General features: G+C 56.3%; 2 protein-coding genes across 10 annotated transcripts; one reads left to right on the top strand and one right to left on the bottom strand.

Moving 5' to 3' along the window:
- Positions 1–321: 321 nt before the first annotated feature.
- On the top strand, positions 322–17,476 carry PSD (pleckstrin and Sec7 domain containing). Of its 7 annotated transcripts, none has more exons than XM_053583030.1 (18): positions 322–666; positions 1,558–1,616; positions 3,329–3,575; positions 3,848–3,950; positions 4,420–4,774; positions 5,520–5,963; positions 7,111–7,305; positions 7,472–7,552; positions 7,728–7,840; positions 8,678–8,736; positions 8,831–8,920; positions 12,422–12,465; positions 14,540–14,730; positions 14,815–14,885; positions 14,988–15,145; positions 15,319–15,463; positions 16,134–16,277; positions 16,685–17,476. In XM_053583030.1, exons 1-18 carry the CDS (start codon positions 604–606, stop codon positions 16,913–16,915), a joined length of 2,793 nt encoding a protein of 930 aa, XP_053439005.1. In that variant the 5' UTR covers positions 322–603; the 3' UTR covers positions 16,916–17,476. The 7 variants fall into 7 exon arrangements, with proteins under 7 accessions (XP_053439005.1, XP_053439004.1, XP_053439000.1 ...); XM_053583025.1 differs by lacking the exon at positions 322–666 and adding an exon at positions 1,185–1,269 and having other exon boundaries at positions 2,839–3,575; XM_053583026.1 differs by lacking the exon at positions 322–666 and adding an exon at positions 1,199–1,273 and having other exon boundaries at positions 2,839–3,575.
- Positions 17,477–17,571: 95 nt separating this feature from the next.
- NFKB2 (nuclear factor kappa B subunit 2) lies at positions 17,572–25,955 on the bottom strand. Of its 3 annotated transcripts, XM_053583033.1 has the most exons (23): positions 25,850–25,955; positions 24,532–24,619; positions 24,183–24,264; positions 24,016–24,056; positions 23,701–23,799; positions 23,470–23,621; positions 23,117–23,223; positions 22,869–23,027; positions 22,470–22,574; positions 21,854–21,939; positions 21,639–21,777; positions 21,296–21,424; positions 20,619–20,798; positions 20,399–20,540; positions 19,909–20,023; positions 19,604–19,817; positions 19,292–19,461; positions 19,062–19,164; positions 18,794–18,945; positions 18,586–18,655; positions 18,186–18,358; positions 17,944–18,055; positions 17,572–17,841 (listed from the first exon to the last, which is right to left on the bottom strand). In XM_053583033.1, exons 2-23 carry the CDS (start codon positions 24,550–24,552, stop codon positions 17,720–17,722), a joined length of 2,673 nt encoding a protein of 890 aa, XP_053439008.1. In that variant the 5' UTR covers positions 24,553–24,619; positions 25,850–25,955; the 3' UTR covers positions 17,572–17,719. The 3 variants fall into 3 exon arrangements, with proteins under 3 accessions (XP_053439008.1, XP_053439006.1, XP_053439007.1); XM_053583031.1 differs by having other exon boundaries at positions 20,399–20,798; XM_053583032.1 differs by lacking the exon at positions 25,850–25,955 and adding an exon at positions 25,709–25,814 and having other exon boundaries at positions 20,399–20,798.
- Between the last annotated feature and the right edge of the window lie 385 nt (positions 25,956–26,340).

Genomic DNA, 26,340 nt, shown 5'->3' with positions numbered 1-26,340 from the left:
ATTTCTTGGCTGGCCTTGGATTTAGTTGTAGCGTTTGGGGTGATGCTCCAAAGCTCTGGACTCAGCTTCTGAGCTGCCTTTTACCACGTCCCCAGGGTCTAGTCCCCTACACAGGGTGGATGGGGGGAAATGTGAAGGACACGAGGGCCACTGCCATCGCTCAGGGTTGCGCGCTTCCTTTGTGCAACCGCTTCAGCTGGCTCTTCATAACGAAAACTGCTTCTCATCCGTTATCTCATCAGGGCTTCGGGCAACTCTGCAAGGTGGGAAGGTCTGTGCTATAACTTCATTTTAAAGACGGGGAAATAGGCCCTGGAGAGGAAGCGCTTTGTCCAGAATCAGGCAGAAAGGGATAGAGAACTCAGACATCTGGTTTTCCCAGAATCCCTTCCAAGCTCCCCCACCCCCCAGAGCAGCTAGAAGAGTGGAGAAGGAGCAGAAAAGGGTCAAGTTAGGTAAAGGGCTTGCTTCCTCTTCTTCCTTAGCCTGCTTGAGAGGGAGTAGCTGGGAAGATTGACCCTTGCATAGAGCCATGTGAGCGCGCACCACCTCCGGCCGCGCGCTTCCTCCTCCCCGCTTTGTTCACACCTCTGCGCCTGCGCAATGCGACAAATCTGGCGCTGTCCCCTTCAGCACCGCGCGGAGCCCGCGCCACCCCTCCCCGCGGTGAGCCCCGCGCGACCCCGCCTCGCTCGTCCTTGCACCCCCTGACTGCCCAAACAGACCCCTTCTTCCTTCCCAGGTTGCCACCTTCCCGTCCTGGCCTTCCCAAGGAGAGTAGTTGCCATAGTAACTCGAGCGGCACTTTCTTAAATTAGCGAGGCCCCCTTCTACCCTGGTCAAGGGCACAAAGGTTGCCTGTCCCCCACTTCTTCCAGTCCTCTGGTCATTTGGTCTAACCTCTTACCCCTGGGCGGCCGGGATACCTAACTCAAGCAGTAAGGAAGTTCTTCCTGAAGTCTGGCTTAACATCCTTCCTGCTGCACCCTGGCTGGGTGGTCAGTGTTGGGTCTCCTGGGTCCAAGACTCAAAACTCCGAAGGGTTCAAGACGATGTTCCCTAGATCTCCCTTCCATAGTTGATGGTCTCCTGAATTTAGAAGGCGAGTCTGGTGTATACCCATACCGTGTGCTTGGTGCGTCCGCGTGCTCGTGGGGGCGGGAGCGCGTGTGGCATGTAACAGGTCATGTGGCAGCCTCCTAGGGACACGCGTGGGGTCTGGAGCGAGACGCGCGTGTGCAACTGGGCCATACTTGTGGCACGAGGGCGGTGGGTAAGAGGGATGTGGACACGAGTGGGGTGGGGCACGTGAGGGTCTGGAGAATAGAACCAGGGGTTCCATGAGCCCTCCCCCTCGTCTGGGGCGGGTCTTCGGTTGGCGGGAGAGCTCAGCGGAGACCTAGTGAGGAAGGGGGGCTGCAGCCTCCGGGGCTCAGGGCTCTGTGAGAGGGCGGGGGGTGGGGGGATTAGCGTTGCCTGAGCAGCGCATAGAGGGTAGGAGGAGGGATTGGGAGGCGGGCGGGCCTGGAGCAAGCGGGAGCCGTGCTGCCTTCACAGCTGAGCAGGGCCCGGCCTCTCCTCTACCTCTCCTCCGTCTCAGCTCCAGGCGAGCAGCGGTGAGTACTGAGGCGGTTTTGAGTGGGGGCTGCACAAAAAATTGGGATAGGCCCCCTTTGAGCTTCCAGAATCTGCCTGGCAGCGTTGCTGCTCCTGGCCTCTCTCCTTACCCTGCCTTGCCACCAGAGACCCCATTACTCATTTAGGGTCCTCCCTGGGCAAGATCTGTCATACTCCTGGGGTTAAAGGAGGAGAAGGATGTCTTCCCCTTCCCCCCAAGAGACCCCAAGGACTTGAGGGGAGGGAAGAGTATGTGTCCCTTCTTGAGTATGTGTGTAAATGTACATTTGTATTTGTATGTGATTGTGACCAGTATATCTGAGTGTCTGATACACCTGTATCTCTGTGTATTGGAGAATGAGAGCCTGTGTATATATTTGGGTATCTCTTTGTGTGTTCCTATTTGACAATGATGTGTGTGTAAAATAAGCATGTGCCTTTTTATTACACACATATTTGTTATGACGGTGAGAGTGCATGAGGGTGTGTCTTCGAACAATATGTATGTGTGTGTGAAGGTGTTGCTTATCAATGTGTATAACTGTGAATATTTGTTCTTATGTATGTATGTATATGCATGAGTGCATACGTGTGTGTGTGTGTGTGCATGTGCCAGTCTATACCTGTGTGGAGAACAAGAATGTCCCTTTCCCATTCTGCATTTGTATATTGGGAATAGGGATCTCTGCTCAGGCCTTTCTCTCACCTCCACCCTGTGCCTTTCAGCCCTTCCTTGTCCCTATATAACCCCCATTCATTCTTCCTCCCTCTCCTTCCAGGAGGCCTGAGTTTCCCTTCCCTGAATGAAAGCCTCCATAACAGACTATAGAGGACCCAGGGCTGTATTATGGTGATTGTTGGCTGACACTTCTAATTCAGAGGGTGGGGCACCAGCCTCCCCCACACCAGAAGTGGCCCCAAAGTGCCACAGTAACTCTGGGCTCGATCAACTTCTGAAATAGCTTCCTCTCTCTTCCCAGGGTAATGTTCAGGGCCCCAGGGCAGAATGAGAGGAGCCAGGGGCCCATTTGGTATATAATTCTTTTCTCCTCAAGCCTCCATGGAAGGAGCCCCCAGATGTGAGATCACTGATACCATATTTCTAGGGAAGGCTAGGTCCCTGGTACTCAGACACCCCAGCCAACTTTTCCTTCCCTGTCTCTGCTGTCCTGCTCATCTAACTTCCTGGCAGTTTACCCTGCTCCCCTTCCTCTTTTGCAGGCCTGTCTGAAGAGCATGCAGCCCCCTTACTCCCCACCCGGCCTTGCCATCCCTGCTCCCCCAGCCTGACCCCCGGCCCCAGCATGGCCCAGGGTGCCATGCGCTTCTGCTCAGAAGGCGACTGTGCCATTTCCCCACCACGATGCCCCCGCCGCTGGCTCCCCGAAGGTCCGGTGCCCCAGAGCCCCCCAGCCAGCATGTATGGCAGCACAGGCTCCTTGCTACGACGAGTGGCAGGTCCAGGTCCCCGAGGCCGGGAACTGGGACATGTGACGGCACCCTGTACACCTCTGCGTGGCCCCCCTTCACCCTGCCTTGCTCCTTCACCCTGGGTACCCTCTTCACCCACTGGGCAGCCCCCACCAGGAGCCCAGAGCTCTGTAGTCATCTTCCGCTTTGTGGAGAAGGCCAGTGTAAAGCCACTGAATGGGCTACCTGCTCCCGGAGGCTTGAGTCGGAGCTGGGATCTGGGTGGAGTTTCTCCTCCCAGGCCTGCCCCAGCCCTTGGGCCTGTCTCTAATCGCAAGTTACGGCTAGAGGCATCCACATCAGACCCACTCCCAGCCAGAGGAGGCTCTGCCCTTCCTTGCAGCCAGGACCCTTTACATGGGCCACTAGTTCCACCCCAGGTTGGGACAGATGGCCTGTATTCCTCTCTCCCCAATGGGCTGGGGGGCACCCCTGAGCACCTGGCCACACTGTTCCGAGGACCTGTTGACACCGGATTACTGAACCAGGTATGCAACCTCCTTTGAGCTCCCCGGGACCCCAGTGACTCAGTGAAGGGGCAAGACTTGGCCCCCTCTCAGACTTGGTCTTGTCTGCTGTTCATTTTGAATTCTTTAATCTGTCCTAAATCTGTCTTCTTCTTGCCCTCTGTGTTCGTCCCTGTGTCTGTGCACCTCCATCTGTGTCACTGTGTGTTTTTATTTCTGTATTTCTGTTCCATATTCTTGTGTCCTTATGTCTGGCTTTATCTCTGGGTACTTGTGTCTCCTCCTTGGCTCAGGGGGACACCTGGTCCTTCCCCCGAGAAGTTTCCTCACATGCCCAGAGAATTGCTCGAGCCAAGTGGGAATTCTTCTATGGCTCCTTGGACCCCTCCAGCTCAGGTAAGGCCTGGGACTGAGGCAAGGAGAACAGGGCAGGCCCTTTCTTACATCAGCTAAAGCTTGGGAGGAAGTCTGCCCTCATACTTCTCCCAGTCTTTTCCTGGGCTTCTGAGTCAGCCAGTGCCTCCTCGGCCTCAACTTTCCATCTCTGTTATGAGGAATCTGGAGAATAGGGCACAGTAGAGAACCCAGAGGCAGCGAGGGAGTGGAGGGACCATGTCAATTATCATTCTGTGGAGTGAAGAAGCAGGTCTCTTTCAGACTTCTCCAAGCTGTTTGACAAGAACTTGGTTTGAAATGAGCTCCACTGGCACCAGGAACAAGCTAAGTTTGTAGCAGGAGGAAGGGTGGCAAGACAGTGAAAGAACTTCCTGCCAATATGAGGCAGTGGAGAGAGTTCTGAGAATAGAATCAGGACAGGGAAGTGACAGGGACAACCTCCTGACCTGGATGCTTATGCATACTACAGGTGCTAAGCCCCCAGAGCATGCTCCCCCATCTCCACCTAGGGTGGGCTCAGGGCAGGGCTCTGGGGTGGCTGTGGGGCAAGCAGCCAAGTACTCCGAGACGGACCTGGACACAGTGCCCCTGAGGTGCTACCGCGAGACTGACATCGATGAGGTGCTGGCTGAGCGGGAGGAGGCTGACTCAGCCATCGAGAGTCAGCCCAGCTCTGAGGGCCCACCTGGCACTGCCCGCCCACCTGCCCCCCGTCCTGGCCCTGGTCCTCATTCCAGCCTGGGAAGTGGCAATGAAGATGAGGATGAGGCAGGTGGGGAAGAAGATGTGGATGACGAGGTGTTTGAGGCTTCAGAGGGGGTCCGGTGAGTGAGGGAGAGTGGAAGAAAGTGGCTTACTCTTTCCCACTGCCCCAGAGGCAGAGCTGGGCCAAAGAGAGTGGGATAGATGAAGGTGGGGCTGGCATTAGAAGGACCAAGCTGAGGTGTTACACAGCAAAGTGGGGATTGGGGGATTCTGCAGAGGCCTAAGGCCTTGTGCAACACTGGAGATGTGGCAAGCTGTTATCAGCAAGAATTCAGGAGGGTTGGGGGCAGTAAGGAAGAAGAGGCAAGGGGTTCTAGCAGGACATGGGTCAGATGAGAGGCTGGGGGCAGGATCAAGCCTGGGGACAGGAAACTCGGGACAGGGGGGATCAGGTCAGATCCTTGTTCCTGGTGGAAGAGTGGGGAGTAGGGGCTTTGCTTTCTGTCTCACACCCCATTGCAGCTTGGAGCCTCATCTTCTCCTAAGATGTTGCCAGAAATAGAAATGGGATAGCAGGAGGGAAGCGGATCAGGGAAAAGGAGGAGAATGGGAGATTAGCAGGGAGGAAGGGAGAGGATGGCGTTATGGGGACTGGTAGCTCTGGGCTGCCCCAGGTCCAACTGAATATCTTGGACCCTCCACTCAAGAGGGTCTTTTTTCTTAGGGGGTTAGGAACTGTAAAAAGCGGATGATAATCTCTTTAACAGAGTCAGTGTGAGTTCAATAAAATCTTGCTCTGGATCCTCCAGGGGAGAAAGACCTGTGCTCTGGGACCCTGACAAAAGATTTTCCCTGCCTCTGCAGGCCAGAGAGCCAGATGTCTCAGCCTAGGCCTCTCAAATCGCCTGTGCCCTTTCTTCCTGGGACCAGCCCCTCAGCTGATGGGCCTGACTCTTTCAGTTGTGTGTTTGAAGCCATCCTGGAGTCGCACCGGGCCAAGGGCACCTCCTACACCAGCCTCGCCTCACTGGAGGCCCTGGCCTCACCTGGCCCAACCCAAAGCCCCTTTTTTACCTTTGAGCTGCCTCCCCAACCCCCAATACTGCGACCTGACCCACCTGCTCCTGCCCCACTTGCCCCTCTGGAACTGGATTCTGGTACCAGCTCTGCTGCTGATGGTCCTTGGACACAGAGAGGGGAGGTGGAGGAAGAGGGAGAGGCCAGAGCCAAGCTGGCCCCTGAGAGGGATCCCCCTAGTCCCTGCCATTCAGATGACAGCCTTGGGCTGGGGGCAGCACCGCTTGGCAGGTGAGTTTACTTTGGGCCTTCTGATCTGAGGGCCCCAAGAACAGCTGATTTAAGGGACAGATCCTGAGTGTGAGGCTGTAGTTAATATTCCTGACCCCTGTGTAGGGGTAGTTAGAAGGTGCAGATGTCTGTTTTCCCATTTGGAGGACAACACTCCTAAACTCAAATTCAGTGACTTGAGAAGCCATGATTAAGGACTGAAGGATCCCCAGATAACATCCTTCTTTCTCCACTGGAGGACCCTTTCCTCCCTAGGCAGTTTTTGGCCTGCTTAGAGTTTCTGTGACCTTACCCCTCCCCAGCCTGGAGGCTTCACCAAAGATGCAGCCACCAACCTCTCCCACTGCCTCCCTCCCATGTTGTCCTCTGCCCAATCAGGCATCTCTCACCCTGCTCCAGGAAGTCCTCTCACAGTCTAACCTTTCTGCTCTCCCCTCTGCCAGCTACCCTCTCAGTCATGGAAGCCATGGCAACAGAAGGGGGTGGCCAGGGAGACAGAGTTGCTTAGCAACCAGGAGTTTCCGGCCTCTTGTCTCTGGGGTGACAGGTGGCTTTGCGAGTTGAGCAGCTGGGGTGGGAAGGGAAGGGGAGGAGAGAAAGGGGATGAGTGGCACACCCTGACCCCCAGCCTCCCCAACTCCAGAGGATACTTCTTTGGGGGGCATCAAGGAGAGGCTCCTCTCACTAAAAAGTGGAAGGAAGAAAAGACTTGGGAGCAGGAGGGTGTTCCTGCTGCCCTCAAATCTTTACATGACTCTCCACTGTTCTTCCCTGGCAGCCCATCTATTTCACCTTTGTCCATATTCTCAGAGACAGGAATATGTTCTGAGTAGGGCCAGTGCAGGTATGGGGTCTATATCTAATAGCAAACTTAGGCCCTTGGGAACTTTGGGGAAGCGACCAGAACTCCCACAGCAACAAGATGAATGAGTTAGATTTGAGGCAGAACTTCCACAGAGAGGTGGTGGTAATGATGGAGTAGTCTGAGGGGGAGAACCTGTACAATTCCTTCCTAGAAGAAAAGAAAAATGCCTTCCCCATGATCTTTTCTCCTCTTCTCCATCTTCTGGACCTGGAGGCAGAGGAAGGGACTAGATGGCCTCCCAGAGCCCTGCCCCACCCCTGAGCTGGTGTTCTACCCTGACAGTGAACTACCCTTGAGCCAGCTAGTGTCTGACTCGGACTCAGAGCTGGACAGCACAGAGCGGCTGGCCCTGGGAAGCACAGATACCTTGTCCAATGGGCAGAAGGCAGATCTGGAGGCCGCACAACGCCTAGCCAAGAGGCTCTACCGACTAGATGGCTTCAGGAAGGCTGATGTGGCCCGGCACCTGGGCAAGAAGTAAAGGCACTTGGCTGGGATTGAGAAAGGGGGTGGAGGAAATGCATCCTGGGGATGGCCCCTCCACATTCTCTCCATCTAGTGCTCCTGGGTGTCTAGGTAACCCCTACCTGATCCCTTGACACTGCCTCTTGAGACCCCACCTGTTTCTCTGACCTGCCCATAGCAATGACTTCAGCAAACTGGTGGCTGGGGAGTACCTCAAGTTCTTTGTCTTCACGGGCATGACTTTGGACCAAGCTCTCAGGTGGGTGTTGAGCCAATGGAAGAAAGACCCTACTTTTTAGGTTTGGTGTTCATGGCACCAGCTGTGCCTCCTCTAAGCCCCTCTGTCTCCCCCAAGCTGCCCTGACATTACCCTGCTCAAGCTGGTAAGGGAACCTTTGGTAGGGATGATATCTTCCCTCTTTCCCCCTCCCCAGGGTGTTCCTGAAGGAGCTGGCTCTAATGGGTGAGACCCAGGAACGGGAGCGTGTGCTGGCCCACTTCTCCCAGCGATACTTCCAATGCAATCCTGAAGCCCTATCCTCAGAGGGTAAGGAGGCTGAGAGTAGGATTGGGCTGGCACTGAGCCTGTGTATAAGAGCTTGAGTGAAGGAAGGAATGAATGAGTAGGCCTTGTTCACAGACAGCCCTGACATGGTTGTATGTATGGAACTATACATGCGACAGGCATATTATCAGGGTCAATAGTGTATTGCGGGTTTGTATGCAGCTGGTCACATACACATACAGGACAGTGCTTGGCTTGAGTGCAGATTCTGTTTGGCTACAGTGTTCTGCACAAGTGTGGGTGGGGTGGGCTTGCTTGTGTTCTATGCAAAAAGAAATGGGAGTGTAGAAGCAAGCAGTAGGGGACCCCAGAACCTTAGGGAGCTAAGACAGGAGTCCTAAAAAGAGGGAAAGGTCTTTGCTGAAAGATCTGCTGGAGAATGTCTTTGCTGGGAAGGGTTCACTAATGGGGTTCAGGAGGTAAGAGCCTGTGGTTGTGGGCAAGAGGCCCCTGAATGGGTGCTAGAATGAACTGCGAGGCTGAGGAAGATGGCTGTGGAAAGAGTCCTTAGGAAGTGTCGTGGCGGGCGGCGCTTGTGGCTCAGTGAGTAGGGCGCCAGCCCCATATACCGAGGGTGGCGGGCTCAAACCCAGCCCCGGCCAAACTTCAACAAAAAAAAATAGCCGGGCGTTGTGGCGGGCGCCTGTAGTCCCAGCTGCTCGGGAGGCTGAGGCAAGAGAATGGCGTAAGCCCAAGAGTTAGAGTTTGCTGTGAGCCGTGTGATGCCACGGCACTCTACCCGAGGGTGGTACAGTGAGACTCTGTCTCTACAAAAAAAAGAAGTGTCGTGGCGGTGGCTAAATGTCGACTTTTCCCTAGACGGTGCCCACACGCTGACCTGTGCCCTCATGCTACTCAACACGGATCTCCATGGCCACGTGAGTGGGGGTGCACAGGGAGGAGCCAGGAAAACACGACCCCTGTCCAGAGACTTCAGGGCACTCAACCTCACAGGCTCTGTTCCTTCCTTAGAACATCGGAAAGCGCATGACCTGCGGGGACTTCATCGGGAACCTGGAGGGCCTCAACGATGGAGGCGACTTCCCCAGGGAGCTGCTCAAGGTGGGGGGTGGGCAGAGTAGAAGTTACGGGTGGGGAAGGATGGATGCCACAGTAGCCAACAAAGTCGAAGGGAGGGCAGGGGTGGGGCTTGCAGGCCCCTAGCTCTTGCTGAAGGAACCTGGGCTCTGGTGACTCAGCCTGGGGACCGCCCCCACCCCAGCCCCCACAAGCAGGCTCTCCCGGAACATGCGCACACGCGTGCAATCACGGCTGCTGGGGCGGGGGAGGGGAGCTGCTGCGGAAAGCACAAGAGAAGGCGGCTCTGGCCCTTGCTTTTGCCTTGCCAGTTCTCCTCCCCCAGGTGAAGGGGGTCGCCGGCAAGGGGCAGGGACACTCAAGCACACTGCTCCCCACCCTAGTGTGTATAGCTGCAAAGACTTTAAAGTTAGTGCTGCGTTAGAAGGACCTAGAAGTTGAGGGGGCCTGAGAGGGACAAAGGTTCTGCGCTTCTGGCTCCCTTGTGGGCAGGTCCCAGGCCCAGGCACCAGCTCTGGCGACAGAACCTAAGGAGTCAGATGATACACAGGGGCTGGTACCGGTGGGAGGAGAAGGGGCTGTCCCGGTACCATAGGTTCATTCCTGAACCTGATCGGGTGGTGTTTTATCCCAGTGAGACCTGAGGTCAATTGAAGAAACCGCTAGAGTTGGAGAAAGGTGTCTCTGAGCCACTACATACATGTAACTGTACAGGAGTGTCCTAGGGTGTGTCTGTGAGCTTGGGTTGTGTTGGGCTTCTGAGTTTGAGGATGCATTTGAGAGGGAGTGTCCATGATGAGTTGAGGTATTGGATGAGTTGGGGTGTATGCTTGAGTTGGATATGTGTGTTGGGTGTCGGTGAATGGGGGGAGGTTTGTAAGGCTTGGGTGTTAGAGCTTATGATTTCCTGTGTATCCGAGGTATATAGGCTGGGTGTTTGTGTGATGGGTCCTACATCTTCTAGCTGGATGCGTCTGATTTTTTGAAAGATGCCTGAGTAGGGGGTGCTTGTTTGTGAGTTAAAGGTAGTACATTTTGAGGTGTACATCTGAGTTTGAAGTGTCTATGAGTTGGGGTGACTGTGAATTGATGCATCTGGTTAGTAGGTGTATGTGAACTAGGCCTGAGTGGTGATATGCAGGGCGTTTGAGATTATCTGCGGATGAGTTGTATGAGGCCGAAGCTATTCCGTGCTGCCTCCATCCATCCTACCTGGAGGCCCCTCCCGACTCAGTGACAAAGGCCTGTGGGCAAGCGGTCTGACCCCTCCCTTCACCCCTGCACCCATCCCAAGGAGTCAGAAGAGAGTTCCAGGCCCTACGAGGTCAACCCATCTTCACAGGCCCAGGCCTAGGGCTTCCAGCGCCCCCGCCAGTCTCCTGGGAGCAGCCCGCCCCTCCGCGCGAGTACCCCTCAGGACTCCCCAGGCCCTCCCGGTGGTGGCGCGGAAAGCCCCCTTCACAGTCGGGCGCCTGCATTTTGCGCCGACCCCGCCCCCAGCCCTCGCTTTCCCCTCCCCGTCGGCGCCCCCCTCCCGCTCGCGCCGAGCTGCAGAGCAGACAGCGCCGCCGCCGCTGCGCGCTCGGTGCGTCGGTGGGAGCCGGGCCTGGCTCAGGCCGGGCGGCTCGCGCCGGCTGTCGGGGGAGCCGTCCGCTGGCCGTCCGGGGCGGCCCGGGGGCCGAGGGCGGGCGGGGGCATGGCCGGGGGCCGCGGCGCTCCGGCCAGGCCAGCATGATCGGCGTCAACAGCATCCACAGCAGCGCCGGGCGGCTGCGCTCGCGCTCGCTGTGTTCCGTGCGCTACGGGCGCACCTACCGTGGCGCGGAGACCCTGTGCTACGGCTGGCCGCAGCGCTCGCGCAGTCTCAAGCCAGTGCTCTACACCGATCTGGTGGTCAGCCGCCTGCAGAGCCGCAAGAAGAAAAAGGCGGTGAGGGCGTTGGGGCCTGGGCCCACGTCAGGCTGGGGGGCGACCGAGGGGGAGGCTTGAGAGAGGCACCGAGGGTGGCACGAGTCGGGGGATGGCGGGTGTCGATGGGGCCAAGGGAGACCCTGGCAGGGACAGAGCTCACAGGCATGGACGGAGGATGGCAGGGAGGGCACAGACCCTTGGACCAAGGTGGGCTTCGCAAATCAAAGGATCTTTGGGAAGAGAAGGACGAGGGTTTTCTAGATGGGAGCATGACTTGGGATTCTGTGATGGGGTTCAGTACCTTCGAAGGAAGGTGTGGTTGTGGACCAAAGACGGTCCTGAGATCCGGCAGGGAAGGTACCAAAAGGCTGGGAAGGATTGCAGGTTGGATCTTGGTGGGCACTTCAGTCTCCTGGCCAGAGAGTTGGGAACTGAGGGTTTGGGGCTCTAAGCCTCCTGGGTTTGGGCTAGGTATGTGTTGGCAGTGCTATGTATTGATTAGCCTGGATTGTGTTGGAGTGGAGGTGCAGGCTGTATGGACAGAGTGTGCACGGTGGGATGCCTGGCTAGCCTTGTGGCTGCACAGGGCTGTGGGCAGTGAGAGAGTCAGAGACTGGTATGTAGAGGGGGAAGGGGAGGTTGTGTCCCATCACAGGGAAGTGCCTACGTCACCATTGCACCCAGCTCACATGCAGGCAGCATCACACTCCACACACTTAGCCCAATACACACATGCTGGGGACACACCCACTCAGACAGGCTGGTGGAAGCGCCCCCACAGTTAGAGGTGCTGGTGTGGACCCATGTTCCAGGCCACTCCCAAGAAAAGGGGTCCTCTATACCAGTCTGGAGCCTATTCTCTCCTCTGACCACCTTAAGGCTCTCAAGTGTCCTGAAGGCCAGCTGTACAGAGAGGAAGTGACTGGTTCAGAAGCTCACAGGGAGTTTGGGTTAGGCAGTGAGTGATTGGAAGCTAAAACGACTGCTTTTTGGACTAATTTTCACTCCCTAGTAACATGAAGTGTGCCTATGGGTAGGGGTTGGACTACCCCGACAATTAGCTTGGTAGGGCTGTCTGGGCAATGGGAGTACTCAGTTTGTCCTGGGGTTAGGAGCCATGATAATGTGTTCTCTATTAGCTAAGAAATAAGCTGAGAGGATGAGTCTCCCATCCTGGAGCCTCAGTTTCCTCATATGCTATGTGTGGATTTATTCTGGGGATATAGGCCAAAACATGTGGTTGGGGGAGAAAGTGTTCCTAGGGCTGCTCTTTCCCATTCCCTCCAGGATCTGAGCAGGATAACCCCCTAACAACAGTAAAGATGATAATGGCAGTTACCCTTTATTGTTTATCTCCTGTGTGCCAGGATGCCCCGTACAAACTGCTTTTGTCTCCGTCTTACTACCTTTGTTCCTCCCCATGGATACTTGCCCTAAGTCATGCAGCTGAAGTGGCGGAGCTGAGTCTGGGTCTCTTCATTACAGCTGTGTTCTTGGTCACTATATCCTGCTGTCCCTACTCCTTACTTTTGCCTCCTCTCTGACACTGGGGTACATGGTGCACCCTTCCCCAGGACTGATCCACAGCCACCTGATTTGTTCCTCCCTCCCCAGGCCTTGTACAGTTCCATCAAGAATGAAAAGTTGCAGTGGGCCATGTGAGTCCTGGGGTTGTGCAATGGGTTAGGGGTGGGGTCTGGGGAAGGTGCTGCCTTAAGGGGCCAGGAAAGGTGGGCAGGCCCTGTGAGTCCTGGAGCTGTGGGGCAGGGGAGGGATGAGAGGCAGTGAGGCAGCCTCATTTCCTTCTTTGGAGATGCCTGTCTGGACTTGGGGCTCTGTGTCTTGTCTCTAGCTGGGTTGTTATGACAAGTTGGGTTGGGGTGTGGGATGCTGTTGAAACATAAAAGGGAGGTCCCCTGGCAACCCTAGTGGGAAGGCAGAAGCCTCTGGAAGTAAGGCCCTGACCAGTAGCACCTGGGGCCCCCCTTAGGTCCTAGGAAGCCCAGACATTACAGAGCAGGGAATCATGTTGTCTATTCTTGCAGCCCCCAATAGAAACAGTGAGACTCAGGGTAAGTATTAGAAGAGTCCAGTCTGAGAGGGGAGCTCCACTTTTGGCCTTGAGGCCCCCAGTCTGAGGGTGCAGCCTTCATCGTAACAGTCAGTATTTGCTAGTACCTGCTAAGAGTCACTGCTCATTTTTTATCTAGGAGCTCTCGGAGAGACCTCACAGAAGGCAGAGCTCAGGATTAGGGTTTAGGGAGAGATCAGGGAAGGCTTTTTGGAGGCCTGGGACTGAGGCAAGTCTTGAAGGAGGAGAAGCATTTGGGAAGGGAAAAAGGGAAATTGCTATTTGGGAGGCAAAGGTGTAGTGGCTGCAATAAATGTGGGTGGAAGACCATGAGGAGGCAGGTCTGGTGGGGATGGAGATGGAAAAGGATGATGCTGGGGGAGATACAGTATAGGCTCCATGTGGGAGGCAGTAGGGAGCTACTGCAGGTTCTAGGGCAAGGGAGTGGCAAGATAGAATCCAATTTTTTATTTATTTATTTTTATTTTTTATTTTTTTGGTTTTTTTTTGGTTTTTGGCCAGGGCTAGGTTTGAACCCGCCACCTCCGGCACATGGGACCGGCGCCCCACTCCTTGAGCCACAGGCACCACCCCAATTTTTTATTTATTTATTTATTTATTTTTATTTATTATTTATTTTTGTAGAGACAGAGTCTCACTTTATGGCCCTCGGTAGAGTGCCATGGCCTCACACAGCTCACAGCAACCTCCAACTCCTGGGCTTAAGCGATTCTCTTGCCTCAGCCTCCCGAGTAGCTGGGACTACAGGCACACGCCACAACGCCCAGCTATTTTTTTTTTGGTTGCAGTTTGGCGGGGGCTGGGTTTGAACCCGCCACCCTCGGTATATGGGGCCGGCGCCTTACCGACTGAGCCACAGGTGCCGCCCCCAATTTTTTATTTTTAATTAATTAATTTATTTATTTTTGAGACAGAGTCTCACTTTGTTGCCCTCAGTAGAGTGCTATGGCATCATAGCTCACAGCAGCCTCAAACTCTTGGGCTCAAGCGATTCTCTTGCCTCAGCCTCCCGAGTAGCTGGGACTACAGGTGCGCACCACAATGCCCAGCTACTTTTTAGGGTCTTACTCTTGCTTAGGCTGGTCTTTAACTCCTGAGCTCAAGCAATCTGCCCATCTCAGCCTCCCATAGAATCCAATTTTTTAATCTGACAACACCTGCAGACCAGGATATATGGGGGGACTAGGAAGCTACTTCTTCCTCCTTCTGCCAACATCCTTTAGCCAACAAGCCATGAACAAAGCCTAGTGCTGGATGTGATTGAGACAGAGCTGAGTCAGGCAGGTGTCTGTATTGGGGGGGAAGGGTGTGAGGGGTGTGGGTGTGTGTGTGTGTGCAGAAATGGGGAGGATAGAACTGGTGACGTGTGAGGGAAAGAAGGAACAGTTGTGGCTCTACACTGTATGGCTCTAATCTCAGGGAGGAGACACCCCTTGAGGTGCCCTGCTCTGAGGGAGGGAGGCACAGCTACAACCTGGGGAGGCCTGATCTGAGGTGGGAAACATGACAGGAGCCTCAGGGTGAGGGGAACCCCCCCACAACATCTCCACAAACACTGAAGGGGCTTTCAGGGAGACAAAGGCTGAATGGAGGTTGTGATGGCTCCACGGCCAGCCTCCCCTGATATGACACTTCTGCAGAGACGAGGAGGAACTGAGACGTTCTCTGTCTGAGTTGGCCGACCCCAACCCCAAGGTCATCAAGCGGGTCAGCGGGGGCAGTGGCAGTGGCTCCAGCCCTTTCCTGGACCTGACTCCTGAGCCCAGGGCTGCCGTCTACAAGCACGGTGCCCTGGTGCGAAAGGTGCACGCAGACCCTGACTGCAGGAAGAGTACGTGGCTGGGTAGGAGGGTCTGGGGGATGGATAGGAGTGGGCCTGTCCCAGGTCTCCCTGACCTGTCTTTCTTGCCACCAGCACCTCGAGGCAAGCGGGGCTGGAAGAGCTTCCACGGAATCCTCAAGGGCATGATCCTTTACCTCCAAAAGGTACGGGGCCAGGCCTAAGGGTTGGGGCTGGGCCGGCCCCAGGGTGGGGGTGTAGGTTGGCCAGGCAGTTCTGGGGCCAGGACAAGATGGATACCCTCACAGGAGGAGTACCAGCCTGGGAAGGCTCTTTCGGAGGCAGAGCTCAAGAATGCTATCAGCATCCATCATGCCCTGGCCACGCGTGCCAGTGACTACAGTAAGAGACCCCATGTCTTCTACCTGCGCACAGCTGACTGGCGGGTCTTCCTCTTCCAGGCTCAGTGAGTGCCTTCCTCTGTCTATCCCAGACTCTTTCATCCAATCTCCCATCTCACTCTTCTTCCCTCACCCCTGGATTGCCTCTGTCTTTCTCAGGCTACAACCTGAGCCAGGACTGGCATCCTGGGATGGAGACCCTGGGTCCAGATCCCAAGGGGCTATACTGTCTCCCTAGGAGCCTGGAGCAGATGCAGTCCTGGATCACTCGTATCAATGTGGTGGCCGCCATGTTCTCTGCACCCCCCTTCCCAGCTGCTGTTAGTTCCCAGAAGAAGTTCAGCCGCCCTCTCCTGCCCAGCGCTGCCACCCGCCTCTCCCAGGTAGCCCCAGCCCAGTCTACCTGGTGCCCGCAGGATGGAGGGAGGTAGGCCCAGGCTGACTGTACTCAAAGCTGCTGTGTATGATCATGTAACTGTCCCCTTCACCAGGACACTGACCACAGGAGGCAAGTGGAGGCTAAAATCCAGCCCCTGTTCCACATGCCAGCTGGGAAATCCAGACATAGTGCTTTGTTCATTCCCAAGAAAAGGGGCCTTTTTTTTTTTTTGGCCGGGGCTAGGTTTGAACCCGCCACCTCCAGCATATGGGACCGGCGCCCTGCTCCTTGAGCCACAGGCGCCGCCGAAAAGGGGCATCTTTTAAAATATTTGCAGGGCTGGGCGTGGTGGCTCACGCCTATAATTACAGCACTCTGAAGATGGGTGGACTGCCTGAGCTCACAGGTTCAAGACTAGTCTGAGCTAGAGCAAGACCTGTCTCTAAAAATAGCAGGGGCGTTGTGGCGGGCACCTATAGTCCCAGCTACTTGGGAGGCTGAGGCAAGAGAATCACTTGAGCCCAAGAGTCTGAGGTTGCCGTGAGTTATGATGCCTTGGCACTCTTTCAGGGGGCGACAAAGTGAGACTTGTCTCAAAAGAAAAAAAAATTTTTTTTGCACAAAGGCACTGTATGGGTTGGACTGACCCTGAAAGTGCTCTCCTTGGCTGCTAGGAGGAGCAGGTGCGGACCCATGAGGCCAAGCTAAAGGCCATGGCAAGTGAGTTGCGGGAGCACCGGGCAGCCCAGGTGGGCAAGAAGGCCCGGGGCAAGGAGGCTGACGAGCAGCGGCAGAAGGAGGCCTATCTGGAGTTTGAGGTGAGTCACCCTACCTGGAAACCTCTGTGTTGCCACACACAGTTTCAGACTAGGGTGAAGAGCATGGACTGTAAGGGTGAAACTAGCTGGATGACACAGGGGCAGGTTGCTGACTCTTTCTGAGCTTTGGTGTCCTCTTCTGTGAACAAAGACAATATTCTACACCCACTAGGGTCATAAAGTGACATGTCTGTAAAGTGTTGTGTTCCCCAATTCTGGTAAAGGCTCAGGAAACGTTACCTGTGGCAGTTAGTCCTGAGAGAGCCCAAAGAGGGTCACCAACCTGCCAGGGGGCCATCTAATGCTCCTTGGGTGCCTTTGGGCCTTCTCTGGTGGCCTTCCCTGGTCCAGAGGGTGGAAAGATAGAGGGTACAGAGCAGGCCCTCACAGCCCCTGCCCCTCCTCAGAAATCCCGCTATGGCACATATGCGGCACTGTTGCGGTTCAAGCTGAAGGCGGGCAGTGACGAGCTGGATGTGGTAGAGGCAGCACTAGCTCAAGCCGGGAGCGTGGAGGACAGACTTCCTCCCTCTCACTCCAGTCCCTCCCTGCAGCCCAACCCCTTCAGCCAACCCAGGGCTCAGCGGCAGAGCTCAGAGCCCCGGTCAGGGGCAGGCAGTGGGCGAAGGAAGCCCTGAGGTGCCTGCCAGACACCTGCAGAATGACACAGCCCTGCCTGAGCCCGGGCCGGCCTCGGGCCACCTGTGAGGGCCTCTCGGCACAGGGTCCGACCGCGCCGGACGCGGTGTCCGGGGCAGGACAGGGCTGGAGCATGGGCCTCAGGAGCCTATACTGAGGGCCCCTCCAAGACCCCCTTTTTGTGATAATGTTTTGCACTTTTCGTACAGGGGGGCGGGGGCGGGGGCAGGAGGAGCCAGTGCTCCTGAACTTTTGATGCTTCTGTTTGCGAGGGGGAGGCCTGACGACATTTCTGCTTTCTGCTGAGACCACCCCCACCCTGACACCAGCAATCCCCCTCCTTCCTGGGGCCTGGCTCAGACAGGGGCCAGGAGTTGGGGCTAAGCTGGTTTTCCCTCCTTTCTCCCCAAGGCCTCACCCTCTCTCCTTACAGAGGTGGAGAAAGGCTGTCCACACCAAGGCCTGGTACATGTGCTGGGGCAGTGTGGCCTTGCCTTCCCTCCTCAGTGGGCCCTGCCCTCTGTACAGCCTCCACCCCATTAAAACTGCTCTGGACTTGCCGACTGGGCCTCCTCCTTCTCTGCTTTCTAGTGCTTGGCTTGGGGCCAGAGTAGCTGGCTGTTTCCAGGGACAAGAATCACATGAGGGACTGCCGTAAGTTGGGAAGGGGGCCCTCCCCTTCCCATGAGAATCCTTTATTTGCCCCAACTGAGGGGTGGGCATGGGGTGTTAAATAAGATTTGGAAGAGGTAGGGGTGCTATACAGAGAAGTCCAGAATGGGGGCTGGTGCTTGGGTGACAGATCAGTGCACCTGAGGCTGGGGGTGCCCATGGCAGAGCCCTCCTGGTGGCTCAGGGAGTGGGCCCAGCTTCTCTGCCTCCTGTTCCACTGACTGGCTCCCATAAGCACTGTCTTCCTTCACCTCTGCGGGGGTAATGAAACACAAGGGAAAGGAAGAGGGGGTAGTCAGGGCTTCAGGGCTTCCATCCTCCAGCCCAGATCCCTCTTCAAGGTAGATCCCTTTACCTGTGCTGGGCAGCTTATCTTGTGTCTCTGGGCCCCTCAGCAGCCTCACTCCCTCCTCTAGGCCCATGTCAGACAGGGCCTCCAGCAGACCTGCCAGGTCCCCACCAGCCAGCTGAGGAGAAGGAATAAGTCTGAGGTGTGAATTAGGGTTTGGGGTTGGGAGCCTTGGGGCTAAGGGTGCATCAGGCTCTGAGACTGCGAAAAGGAAGCCAGGGGCTAGGGCAGGGCACTGGCCAACCTACCTCGTAACTGCGCAGGAGACTGCCACTGGGCGAGGTCGTCTTTCGGTATGTGTCCACCAGACTGCGTAGACCCAGCCGCTCTGCTAGCTCCGCCCAGCTTCCCTGGGCTTCTGGCCCATCTAGCAGTTGCTCCAGGTTCTGCAGGGCTATATCACCAAGTGACAGCCCTGGCCCTGAGAGGACACACATATAGACATGTTAGTTACCTCCAGAGTTGGGTGGAGACATGGCAACTTGGACACTGCCTTTCTCCCAGGTGATATGAAAGAGAAGGCACACAGGGCCACAGGGGGCCTAGAACATTGTAGACAAAGGGAGACATCCTGCAGGGGTTCTGACAAAGGAGGAGAGACCTGGGTGAGGAGGGGCTGGGGTCTGGGAGTGCATGATGACATCTCACCTGCAGGGCTGGGCGGGGTCAGAGGAGGCACCAGGGTATTCTGCGCAGCATTGAGAAGCAAGGTCTTCACCTAGGAAGATGGCCTCACCTTTACTACCTCCCAGCCTTCCTCAAGCCCAGGGATCCTTCAGTCCACATACTGAGGACCCCACCCCTGTGCACACAACATGCCCTGTTCCTTGGTGTTTCTAGTCCTAGATGGCCTCACCTTGGTGCTGCGAGTGAGGTCAAGAGGTGTGTGGCCCCGGAAGCTGCTTCGAGAGTCTCTCTCAGGCCCCTCACAGTCCGAGTCGCTATCAGAGGTAGGGGGTGAGGGCAAGGGGCACAGGGGCTCCTCATTCTCTGCGTGGATATCAGCACCTTAGGGAGGGAGGCAGTCATCAGGATATATGATGGGACCGACATTAAGAATTGAAAAGTGGTGGACCCAAGAGACACCTCTTTCCCTCCTCCCTGCCCCTAAGGGTGAAACTGACCAGCCTTTAGAAGGAGGCGGGTGAGGGTTGGAGATCCCAGCCCAGCTGCCAGATGTAGGGGCGTGTTTCCCGAAAAGGTGCGAGCATTCACATTGGCCCGGAGCTATGGGGTGCAAAGGAGTGGTTGACCACAGCACAGTCACTTGGTCACTGCCTCCAATACACCTCTTCACGACCCTTGGTCTCTCCACAACCCTCAGCCCCACCCCTTCCACCATCCTCAGTCCTACCTTGGTGACCAGATGTGTGACCAACCCCAGCTCCTCCATCTCTGTGGCTAGATGCAAGGCTGTTCGGCCCCCTTGCCGCTCTGCAGCCTCCACGTCAGCCCCACTGTCCACCAGCAGATCCAGACACTCAGGACTTCGAGCACGGACTGCCAGATGTATTGGGTATAGCCCTAGGGATGCAGCATGGTCAGCCTATAGCTATAGCCCCTGACCAGTCAACCTAAACATCTCATGTCCACTCTAGGCATTCACCAGATATTCACCTTGGTCCCCACCCCTGTCCCGTTAGTCCAGATGAGATGGAGAACTCACCCTCAAAGTCTGGCACGTATAACAGCTGGGGCACAGTGGGAGCTCCACTCTGCAGCAGCACACGCAGCAGGTTGGGGGCATCAGCACCTGCCCGCAGCGCCAGGTGCATGGCTGAGTCTCCATGCCGATCCAGCAGCCCGGGATCTGCACCCACCTGCAGCAGGAAGCTCACCACCCTCGTCTGCCCGGTGATCACTGCCAGGTGCAGGGGCGTCTATGGACAAAGCAGGGTGAGCCAGGCCTGCCCCTGATTTAGACCCATTTGCCTCCCAATCCCTACCTCTCACTAGTGGGTGCTCCCTTACCTGGTGCAGGTGGTTGGTGAGGTTGACGATGCCAAGGTGCTGGGCATGGTAGATGACATGAGCTATCTGCTCAATGACATTACTCTGCTCATGGATGATGGCCAGGTGCAGGGGCCTGGGGGTTGGGGAGGGAGTCTGGCCCAGCAAGCCCACCCACTCAGAGCATCCTTTGCCCTGAAAACCCCACCATGTCCATAATCTCCCTTGCTGAGGCCTGTCGTACCCAGAACTTTTCCAAGGGCATCACTTGCTGTACTTGAACTTAATCTTTCCCAGCACCTTTTGAAGTAGATAAGAACTATTATTGTGCCCCTTTCACAGTCCACAAAACTGGTTTGAATCGACTAAACACCTTGATCAGGACTAGTTAACCGCGATGCCGTACTTGAAGTGCGGTCTGGGTTACAGTTAGGGCCCTTTCCTGCCCCGACCCCATGACCTCGCATCCATCCCGGACCCAGTCCTTCCTCTCTCCCTCCCGCTGGCCTACGTGTCTCCGTTCTCGTCCTGCGCCGTCAGCAGGTGGCGCTGTCCTGCCAGCAGCGCGCGCGCGTCCGCCGTGACGCCGTAGTCCAGCAGGGCTCTGGCGCTCCGCCGCGCCAGGCCGAAAAGGCGCGCGTTGTACTCCCGGGCTGGGGGCGACAGGGGCCGTGGGTAAAGGCTAGGTCCCCACCTCAGCGTCTCGACCGCCTGGATGCCGGAGGCTGTACCTTGCTGCAGCATCTCCGGGGCCTGCGGTTCCTCTGCTGCTTCCTCCGCGATGTCCAAGCCGGGTGCTGAGGCCGCCATCTGTGCCCCGCCCCCACCGCCCGGGTAGCAGCCCATGGGGGCCGCACCCGACTGGTAGGGGCTGTAGGCCAAGGAGGAGGGGAAAAAGCCGAGGCTGCTACCTGTGGGTACAAGCTAGCTGTAGGGAGGAGGCACTAGCCAGGACCTTCCTAGGTTTCTTTCTTTATTTCCTTTTTTAAATTTATTTCTCACAATTCTGGAGGCTGAAAGTCTAAGATCAAATCTCAGAAGGTTTTGTTTCTTTTTCTTTCTTTCCTTTTTTTTTTTTGGTAGAGACAGAGTCTCGCTTTATCATCCTCGGGCGAGTGCCCTGGCATGTCACACAGCTCACAGCAACCTCCAACTCCTGGGCTTAGATGATTCTTTTGCCTCGGCCTCCAGAGTAGCTGGGACTACAGGTGACTGCCAACAACGCCCGGCTATTTTTTTGTTGTAGTTTGGCTGGAGCTGGGTTTGAACCCACCACCCTCGCTATATAGGCCGGGTGCCCTACCCACTGGGCTACAGGCGCCGTCCCTTCCCAGGGTTCTCTTCCATTGCTTTTTTCCCTTTACCCCTTCCCCCTCCACCGCCCTTCCCACCAGCAGCAGCCCCTCACCTCCTCCTCCAGCTCCTCCATAACCCCCAGCAGAGCCCCCGGAGCCTCCACCCATGTGGGAGCCACCCCCAAAGGGCTGAGAGAAGGTGGGCAAGGCCTTCCTCCGCTTCCGCTGCACCTCCTCTTTGTCTGGGGACAGAGATAAATGGGATATTAAAACCCCAATTCATGGGTTATGCCCTTCCCCCCAAAGCCCTCAGGTTGGTTCCTAGCAAACACAGCTAGGGACCCTCCCCACTCTTGACTTGGCTTTTGGGTCCCTTGATAGAGTTCCTGGGATCTTCCAGCTCAACCCTGCCAACCCTCTACTGCCAGCCCCCTGGGATCCTCAGCCCAGCCCCACCTTCCACCAGAGGATAATAGGTGAACTGTTTGGAGTCAGACACATCCCCTCCACGCTTTCGTTTCAGTTGCAGGAACACAGTTACAGGGCGTTCAATCTTCATCTTGTGATAGGGTGGTGTCCGGAACACGATGGCATACTGGTGGGGGGGACACAGGGAGTCAGTGAACCCTTTGCTAATTCAGCTCCCAGCCCAGGCCCTAGCCCCCTGGTACCTGTTTATGAACATCTGTAGGAGAGAAGTCTCCAAAGGCCTGCCATCCATTCTCATCATCCTCATAGAACCGAACCTCGATGTCATCTGCAGAGAAAACTGAAGCTTGGCTACAAGTCCTGATGTAATCTCTAGGACTGTCTATCCTGGAGGTGCCCTGGCCCTCCATCTTTTTTTTTTTTTTTTTTTTTGTGGTTTTTTGGCCGGGGCTGGGTTTGAACCCGCCACCTCCGGCATATGGGACTGGCGCCCTACTCCTTGAGCCACAGGCGCCGCCCGGCCCTCCATCTTTTTTAAATTTAAGACAGTCTCACAATGTCACCTGGATAGAGTGCCGTGGTATCATAGCTCACAGCAACCTCAAACTCTTGGGCTCAGGCAATCCTCTTGCCTCAGCCTCCCACATAGCTATAGCTGGGACTACAGACAGACACTTGCCACAAAGCCCAGCTAGTTTTTCTATTCTTTTTTTTTTAAAGTAGAGACAGTGTCTCACTCTTGCTTAGGCTGGTCTCAAACTCCTAAGCTCAAGCAATCCACCTGCATTGCCCTCCCAGAATGCTAGGATTAATCTTATGCCCAATCTCCTTAGTTCCCAGCCTGGGCTTCAGCCTCACCTTTCTGGACCTTGTCACAGAGTAGATAAACTTCATCTCCACCCCTCACAGAGCCCGCTGTTTTGTCCATTCGAGAAATCTTCAGGTTTGAGGCCCCAGGAGACTCTGTGGGGATGGGATATAGATTAGTTGAAATGATTTAATAGCCATGGTCACATTTATGGAGCCAGGTGCTTTGTATTCATTATCTCAGCAACCACAGGGAATGTAGGAACTACCAGCATCCTCACCAAAGACACAAATACTCAAGATTTGAAAAGACTTGCTCAAGATTACTTAACTCACATGTGGCAGGGCCAGGGTCAAAAGCCCAGAGCTATCTGACTCCACAACTTGAGGATACCTCTTATACTCCCTCTGGTGCCCACGTCTGGCACCCTAGGCAGTCAGGATACTCACTGCTGTCATGGATGGGCTGGGAGATAACTGGCTTCAGGGGCAGGGAGAAGGAGCCATCGCTGGCTCGAAGGAAGGCAGAGAAGCGCAGTCGCACAATACTCAGATCCATCACCTTCTTCAGCTCCTTGGCTTCCTGTTCCAGTTCCCGCCGTTCAGCCTCTGGGCAATGAGCACATGTATGACCCCTGGGCTCCTTCTCCCTTTTGTTACTTCCATGAGCACCTATCCTGAATCCCTTCACCCTGTACCTGTAAGCCCGTGGGGCCTAGAGCGAAGCCTCTGCCTTTGAAGTTTTTGTATCATAATCTCCATCATGTTCTTCTTGGTCACATGCAAAACGCCCAGGTTGTTAAATCTGGGGATAAGACAGAGAGTCAGAGGCCTTTGCCCATGCAGACCTTTCCTTCTGAGGCACCTTCCTCATTGCCAGGGCTCAGCTCAGCCCTACTTCCTCAAGGAAGTTTTTTTTGGGCCCTTGGGTTTGGGGCCCAACCTGTCTTTCCCTTTGGTCAGATACTAAGCTCACAGAGGTGGGCTGGGGCCTGGAACTGCAGACAATGAAGGGGCATACCAGTGGGGGCTGGGGGTAAGGGGCACCTACTGGGCAGTCATGTCCTTGGGCCCCACAGACACGGCGCAGACCCCCAGCTCAGAGCACTGCTTGCCCACCAGGCTGTGGGCATGAGCTCGAGGCGGGTCACTGTGTGTTACCAGGTCCACCTCGATTTTGGCTGGTCCCTCGTAGTTACAGATCTGAGAGGGGCAGGAGCTGTCAGTAATGCCCTTAGAAATGCTGTCCACTAGCCCACCCTCCAGCACCATCCTGGCTTACCTTGACAGTGGGATAGGTCTTCCGGCCTTTCTCACTGGAGGCACCTGGCAGTCCTCCATGGGAGGGGCCTTCACAGCCATATCGAAATCGGAAGCCCCGCTGAAGATCCAAAGGCAAAGTGACATTGTGATCAGGACAGAGCACCCTGGCCAGCCACATGCCTGGCCAGCAGTGACAACAATGACTGATAGTGTCTGCCCTGAACTAGAACCACAGCCAACCATCCAACCCACTGTGGCCTCCTCAGACAGTGACACTCTCCCACCATGTTCAGCCAGCTACAACCATTCCACACTGTCCCTTTTGCTCACTCACCTGCTTAGGCTGTTCCACTATCACCAGGTAAGGGCCATCAGCTGGGGACAGAGAAGCCTTGCTGAGCCATAGTCTCCAAGCCCACCTCCTCCCCCCCCCCCAGCAGAGTGCACACCACAGGCTTTCCCTCTTGCTCCCTCTAAGAGAAGGGAAGTCAGGGGACTTACCTGTCTCTGAGGCAGGCTCCTTCGGCTCCACAATGGAAGTGTTGAATTTGAAATCATCGTATTCAATGATGCCATCCAGACCCTGGTTTAGAGACAGGCTGTTGGTGGCAGCCTATTCTGAGCCACTCCCAGAACCCCACCTCCCATCTCTAGGCCCTCCGTAGTCACTCCCCTTCCTCCCCAGGCCCATGAGAAAGCTTGTGGAAGCAGAGTTTGCAGACAGATGGACAGGCAGGCTGAGATAATCTGAAGTCACACAGATTATCTCAGGGTGCTGAGAGACTCCAACAGACAGACAGACACTGGGACAGACAGCCGGGCAGTTTCAGGGCCAGGTGTCCCGACTCACTGGGTCGTAGCAACTCTCCATGTCTCTGGGCTAGGCCCAGCTCTGGTGGCTCCGGCTGGGTGCAGCTCCCAGAGTTTTAGGTGCCCGCCTAAGAAGAGGAGGAGTAGAAGGGAGAGGGGAGTCCGATTAGAATAGGGGTGGGCGGGAGATGGGGGCCAGATTTGGGGGGGGGTCTGATCTCCTCCGGCCGCACGGCCGGGTGTGGCGGGTGAGATCCGGTGGACGGCTAGATCCGCAGTTGGGCCGGCCGGGGGAAGGGGCAGGAAAGTTAGAACAGTTTAGGAAAGTCCCGAAAATACCAAGGGGAGGCGGGGCAGGAGGGGCGGGCCTGGAAATGACGCCTATGGCCCCGCCTCCGCGGCGGGAGGTGCTGGAGGCCCACTTCGGCCTCCGGGGCCGCTGCAGCTTCTCAGTAGGCAGAGGGTCGAGGAGAGCCAGAGAGGCCCTGTGGGAGCGAGGCCCTCTTTTCCCTTCTGGGCAAGGGATGAGAGGGCCCTTCACGGCGGGAGGAGGCTCGCAGTGCAGGGCCTGCTCTGTCTCCGCCCGCTTCCCCTCCTTTGGCCTGGAGCAACCTTGGGATTTTTCTGCTGAGAGGGAGGGCAGGGCTGATTCACCACCGGGAATTTTGGGGGGACATTCCTGCTGTCTGCAGGCCTCCTCTTCGAATGGCCTGTAGGCGGGGGCTCTTCCCAGCTGGGGGGCCCAGGGTTCTGCCCCAAGACATGATTCTGGGGCCGCACGGCGAGGGAGGAAAGGTGTCTCTTTCTTGGTATAGGCTCCTCTTTTTCCCCTCCCCAAAACATCTCAGCAGCGGTTGAGCCCCACAGCGTACCTGCTCTGGGGGTCCAGGCAACCGGCAGACCCCTGAACGCTCCCACCCCAGTCTCACAGCTGTGTGTAATACACGTGTTTCTATCACAGCTCTGCAAGTGTGTCTCAGCCCTAGAGCGTGGATGCATGTTGTGTGTGCAAGTGAGCATGCCCGTAAACAGGTGAGTCCCCCAGCTTCTCAATGTGGGTACATGTCATTGCATACCTTGATGTGTAAGGGCACGGGTGAGCACGTCTGCGTGTGCATGTGAATCCGACTGCACGGACGCTGCCATGCGCACGCCCGCATAGGTGGAAGTGTACGAACCGCCCCGCGTTGTCTTTGTACAAGGATGTTGACGTGTACCTGTGAGCCCTGTTCGTCGTGTGCGCCCTCCCTGGGTGTGTGTATCCGCTGCTCTCCAGGCCCGCGGCTTGGTCAGTTAAAGGCCCTCTTCCCGCCCTTCTCGTGTCCCGGCCACTCAGGTGTCTGAATCCAGCCACTCACCGTGGCGGCGGCTCTGATTCCAGCTTCTCCCTGTGTCCGACCCGCTTGGGATCGGTCGAGACACCACTCCAGCTACACCGGCCGCAGCCGGGAAAGCCCCTTTCCGGCCCCCCAGAGGGGGGAATTCCCGTGACGTTTCCATGCGTCACGCCCATACCCTTTTTCATTGGCTGAAAGTTTAACTACGGACTCGAGCAGCCAACCGGGAGCAACTTGGTCACGCCCCTTAGAGAGGAAGGGTTAGCGCTGGGCCGGGAGCTGGGGAAGATTGTCAATCCGGCGCTAGCTCTGGCCTGGGGACTAGCCCGAGGAAGTGCCCGTTGACCAGGCCCCACCCCGGCCGAGGGCCCCGGTTGCAGTCTGTTCACGCCCTCAGGCGTGCGAGGAGTAGGCGCTTCCGCCGCACCTAACGCTTGGCTATCTCTGAAGCTGGGGAACTCCAGGGGGAAGCCGGCCGGCCACAGCCCTCCGGTCCCCGGCCCGGAACCGGA

This window comes from Nycticebus coucang, chromosome 3, assembly GCF_027406575.1.
Source record: "Nycticebus coucang isolate mNycCou1 chromosome 3, mNycCou1.pri, whole genome shotgun sequence".
Classification (NCBI taxonomy): Eukaryota; Metazoa; Chordata; class Mammalia; order Primates; family Lorisidae; genus Nycticebus; species Nycticebus coucang.
This window is presented reverse-complemented; position numbering and strand designations above follow the sequence as displayed.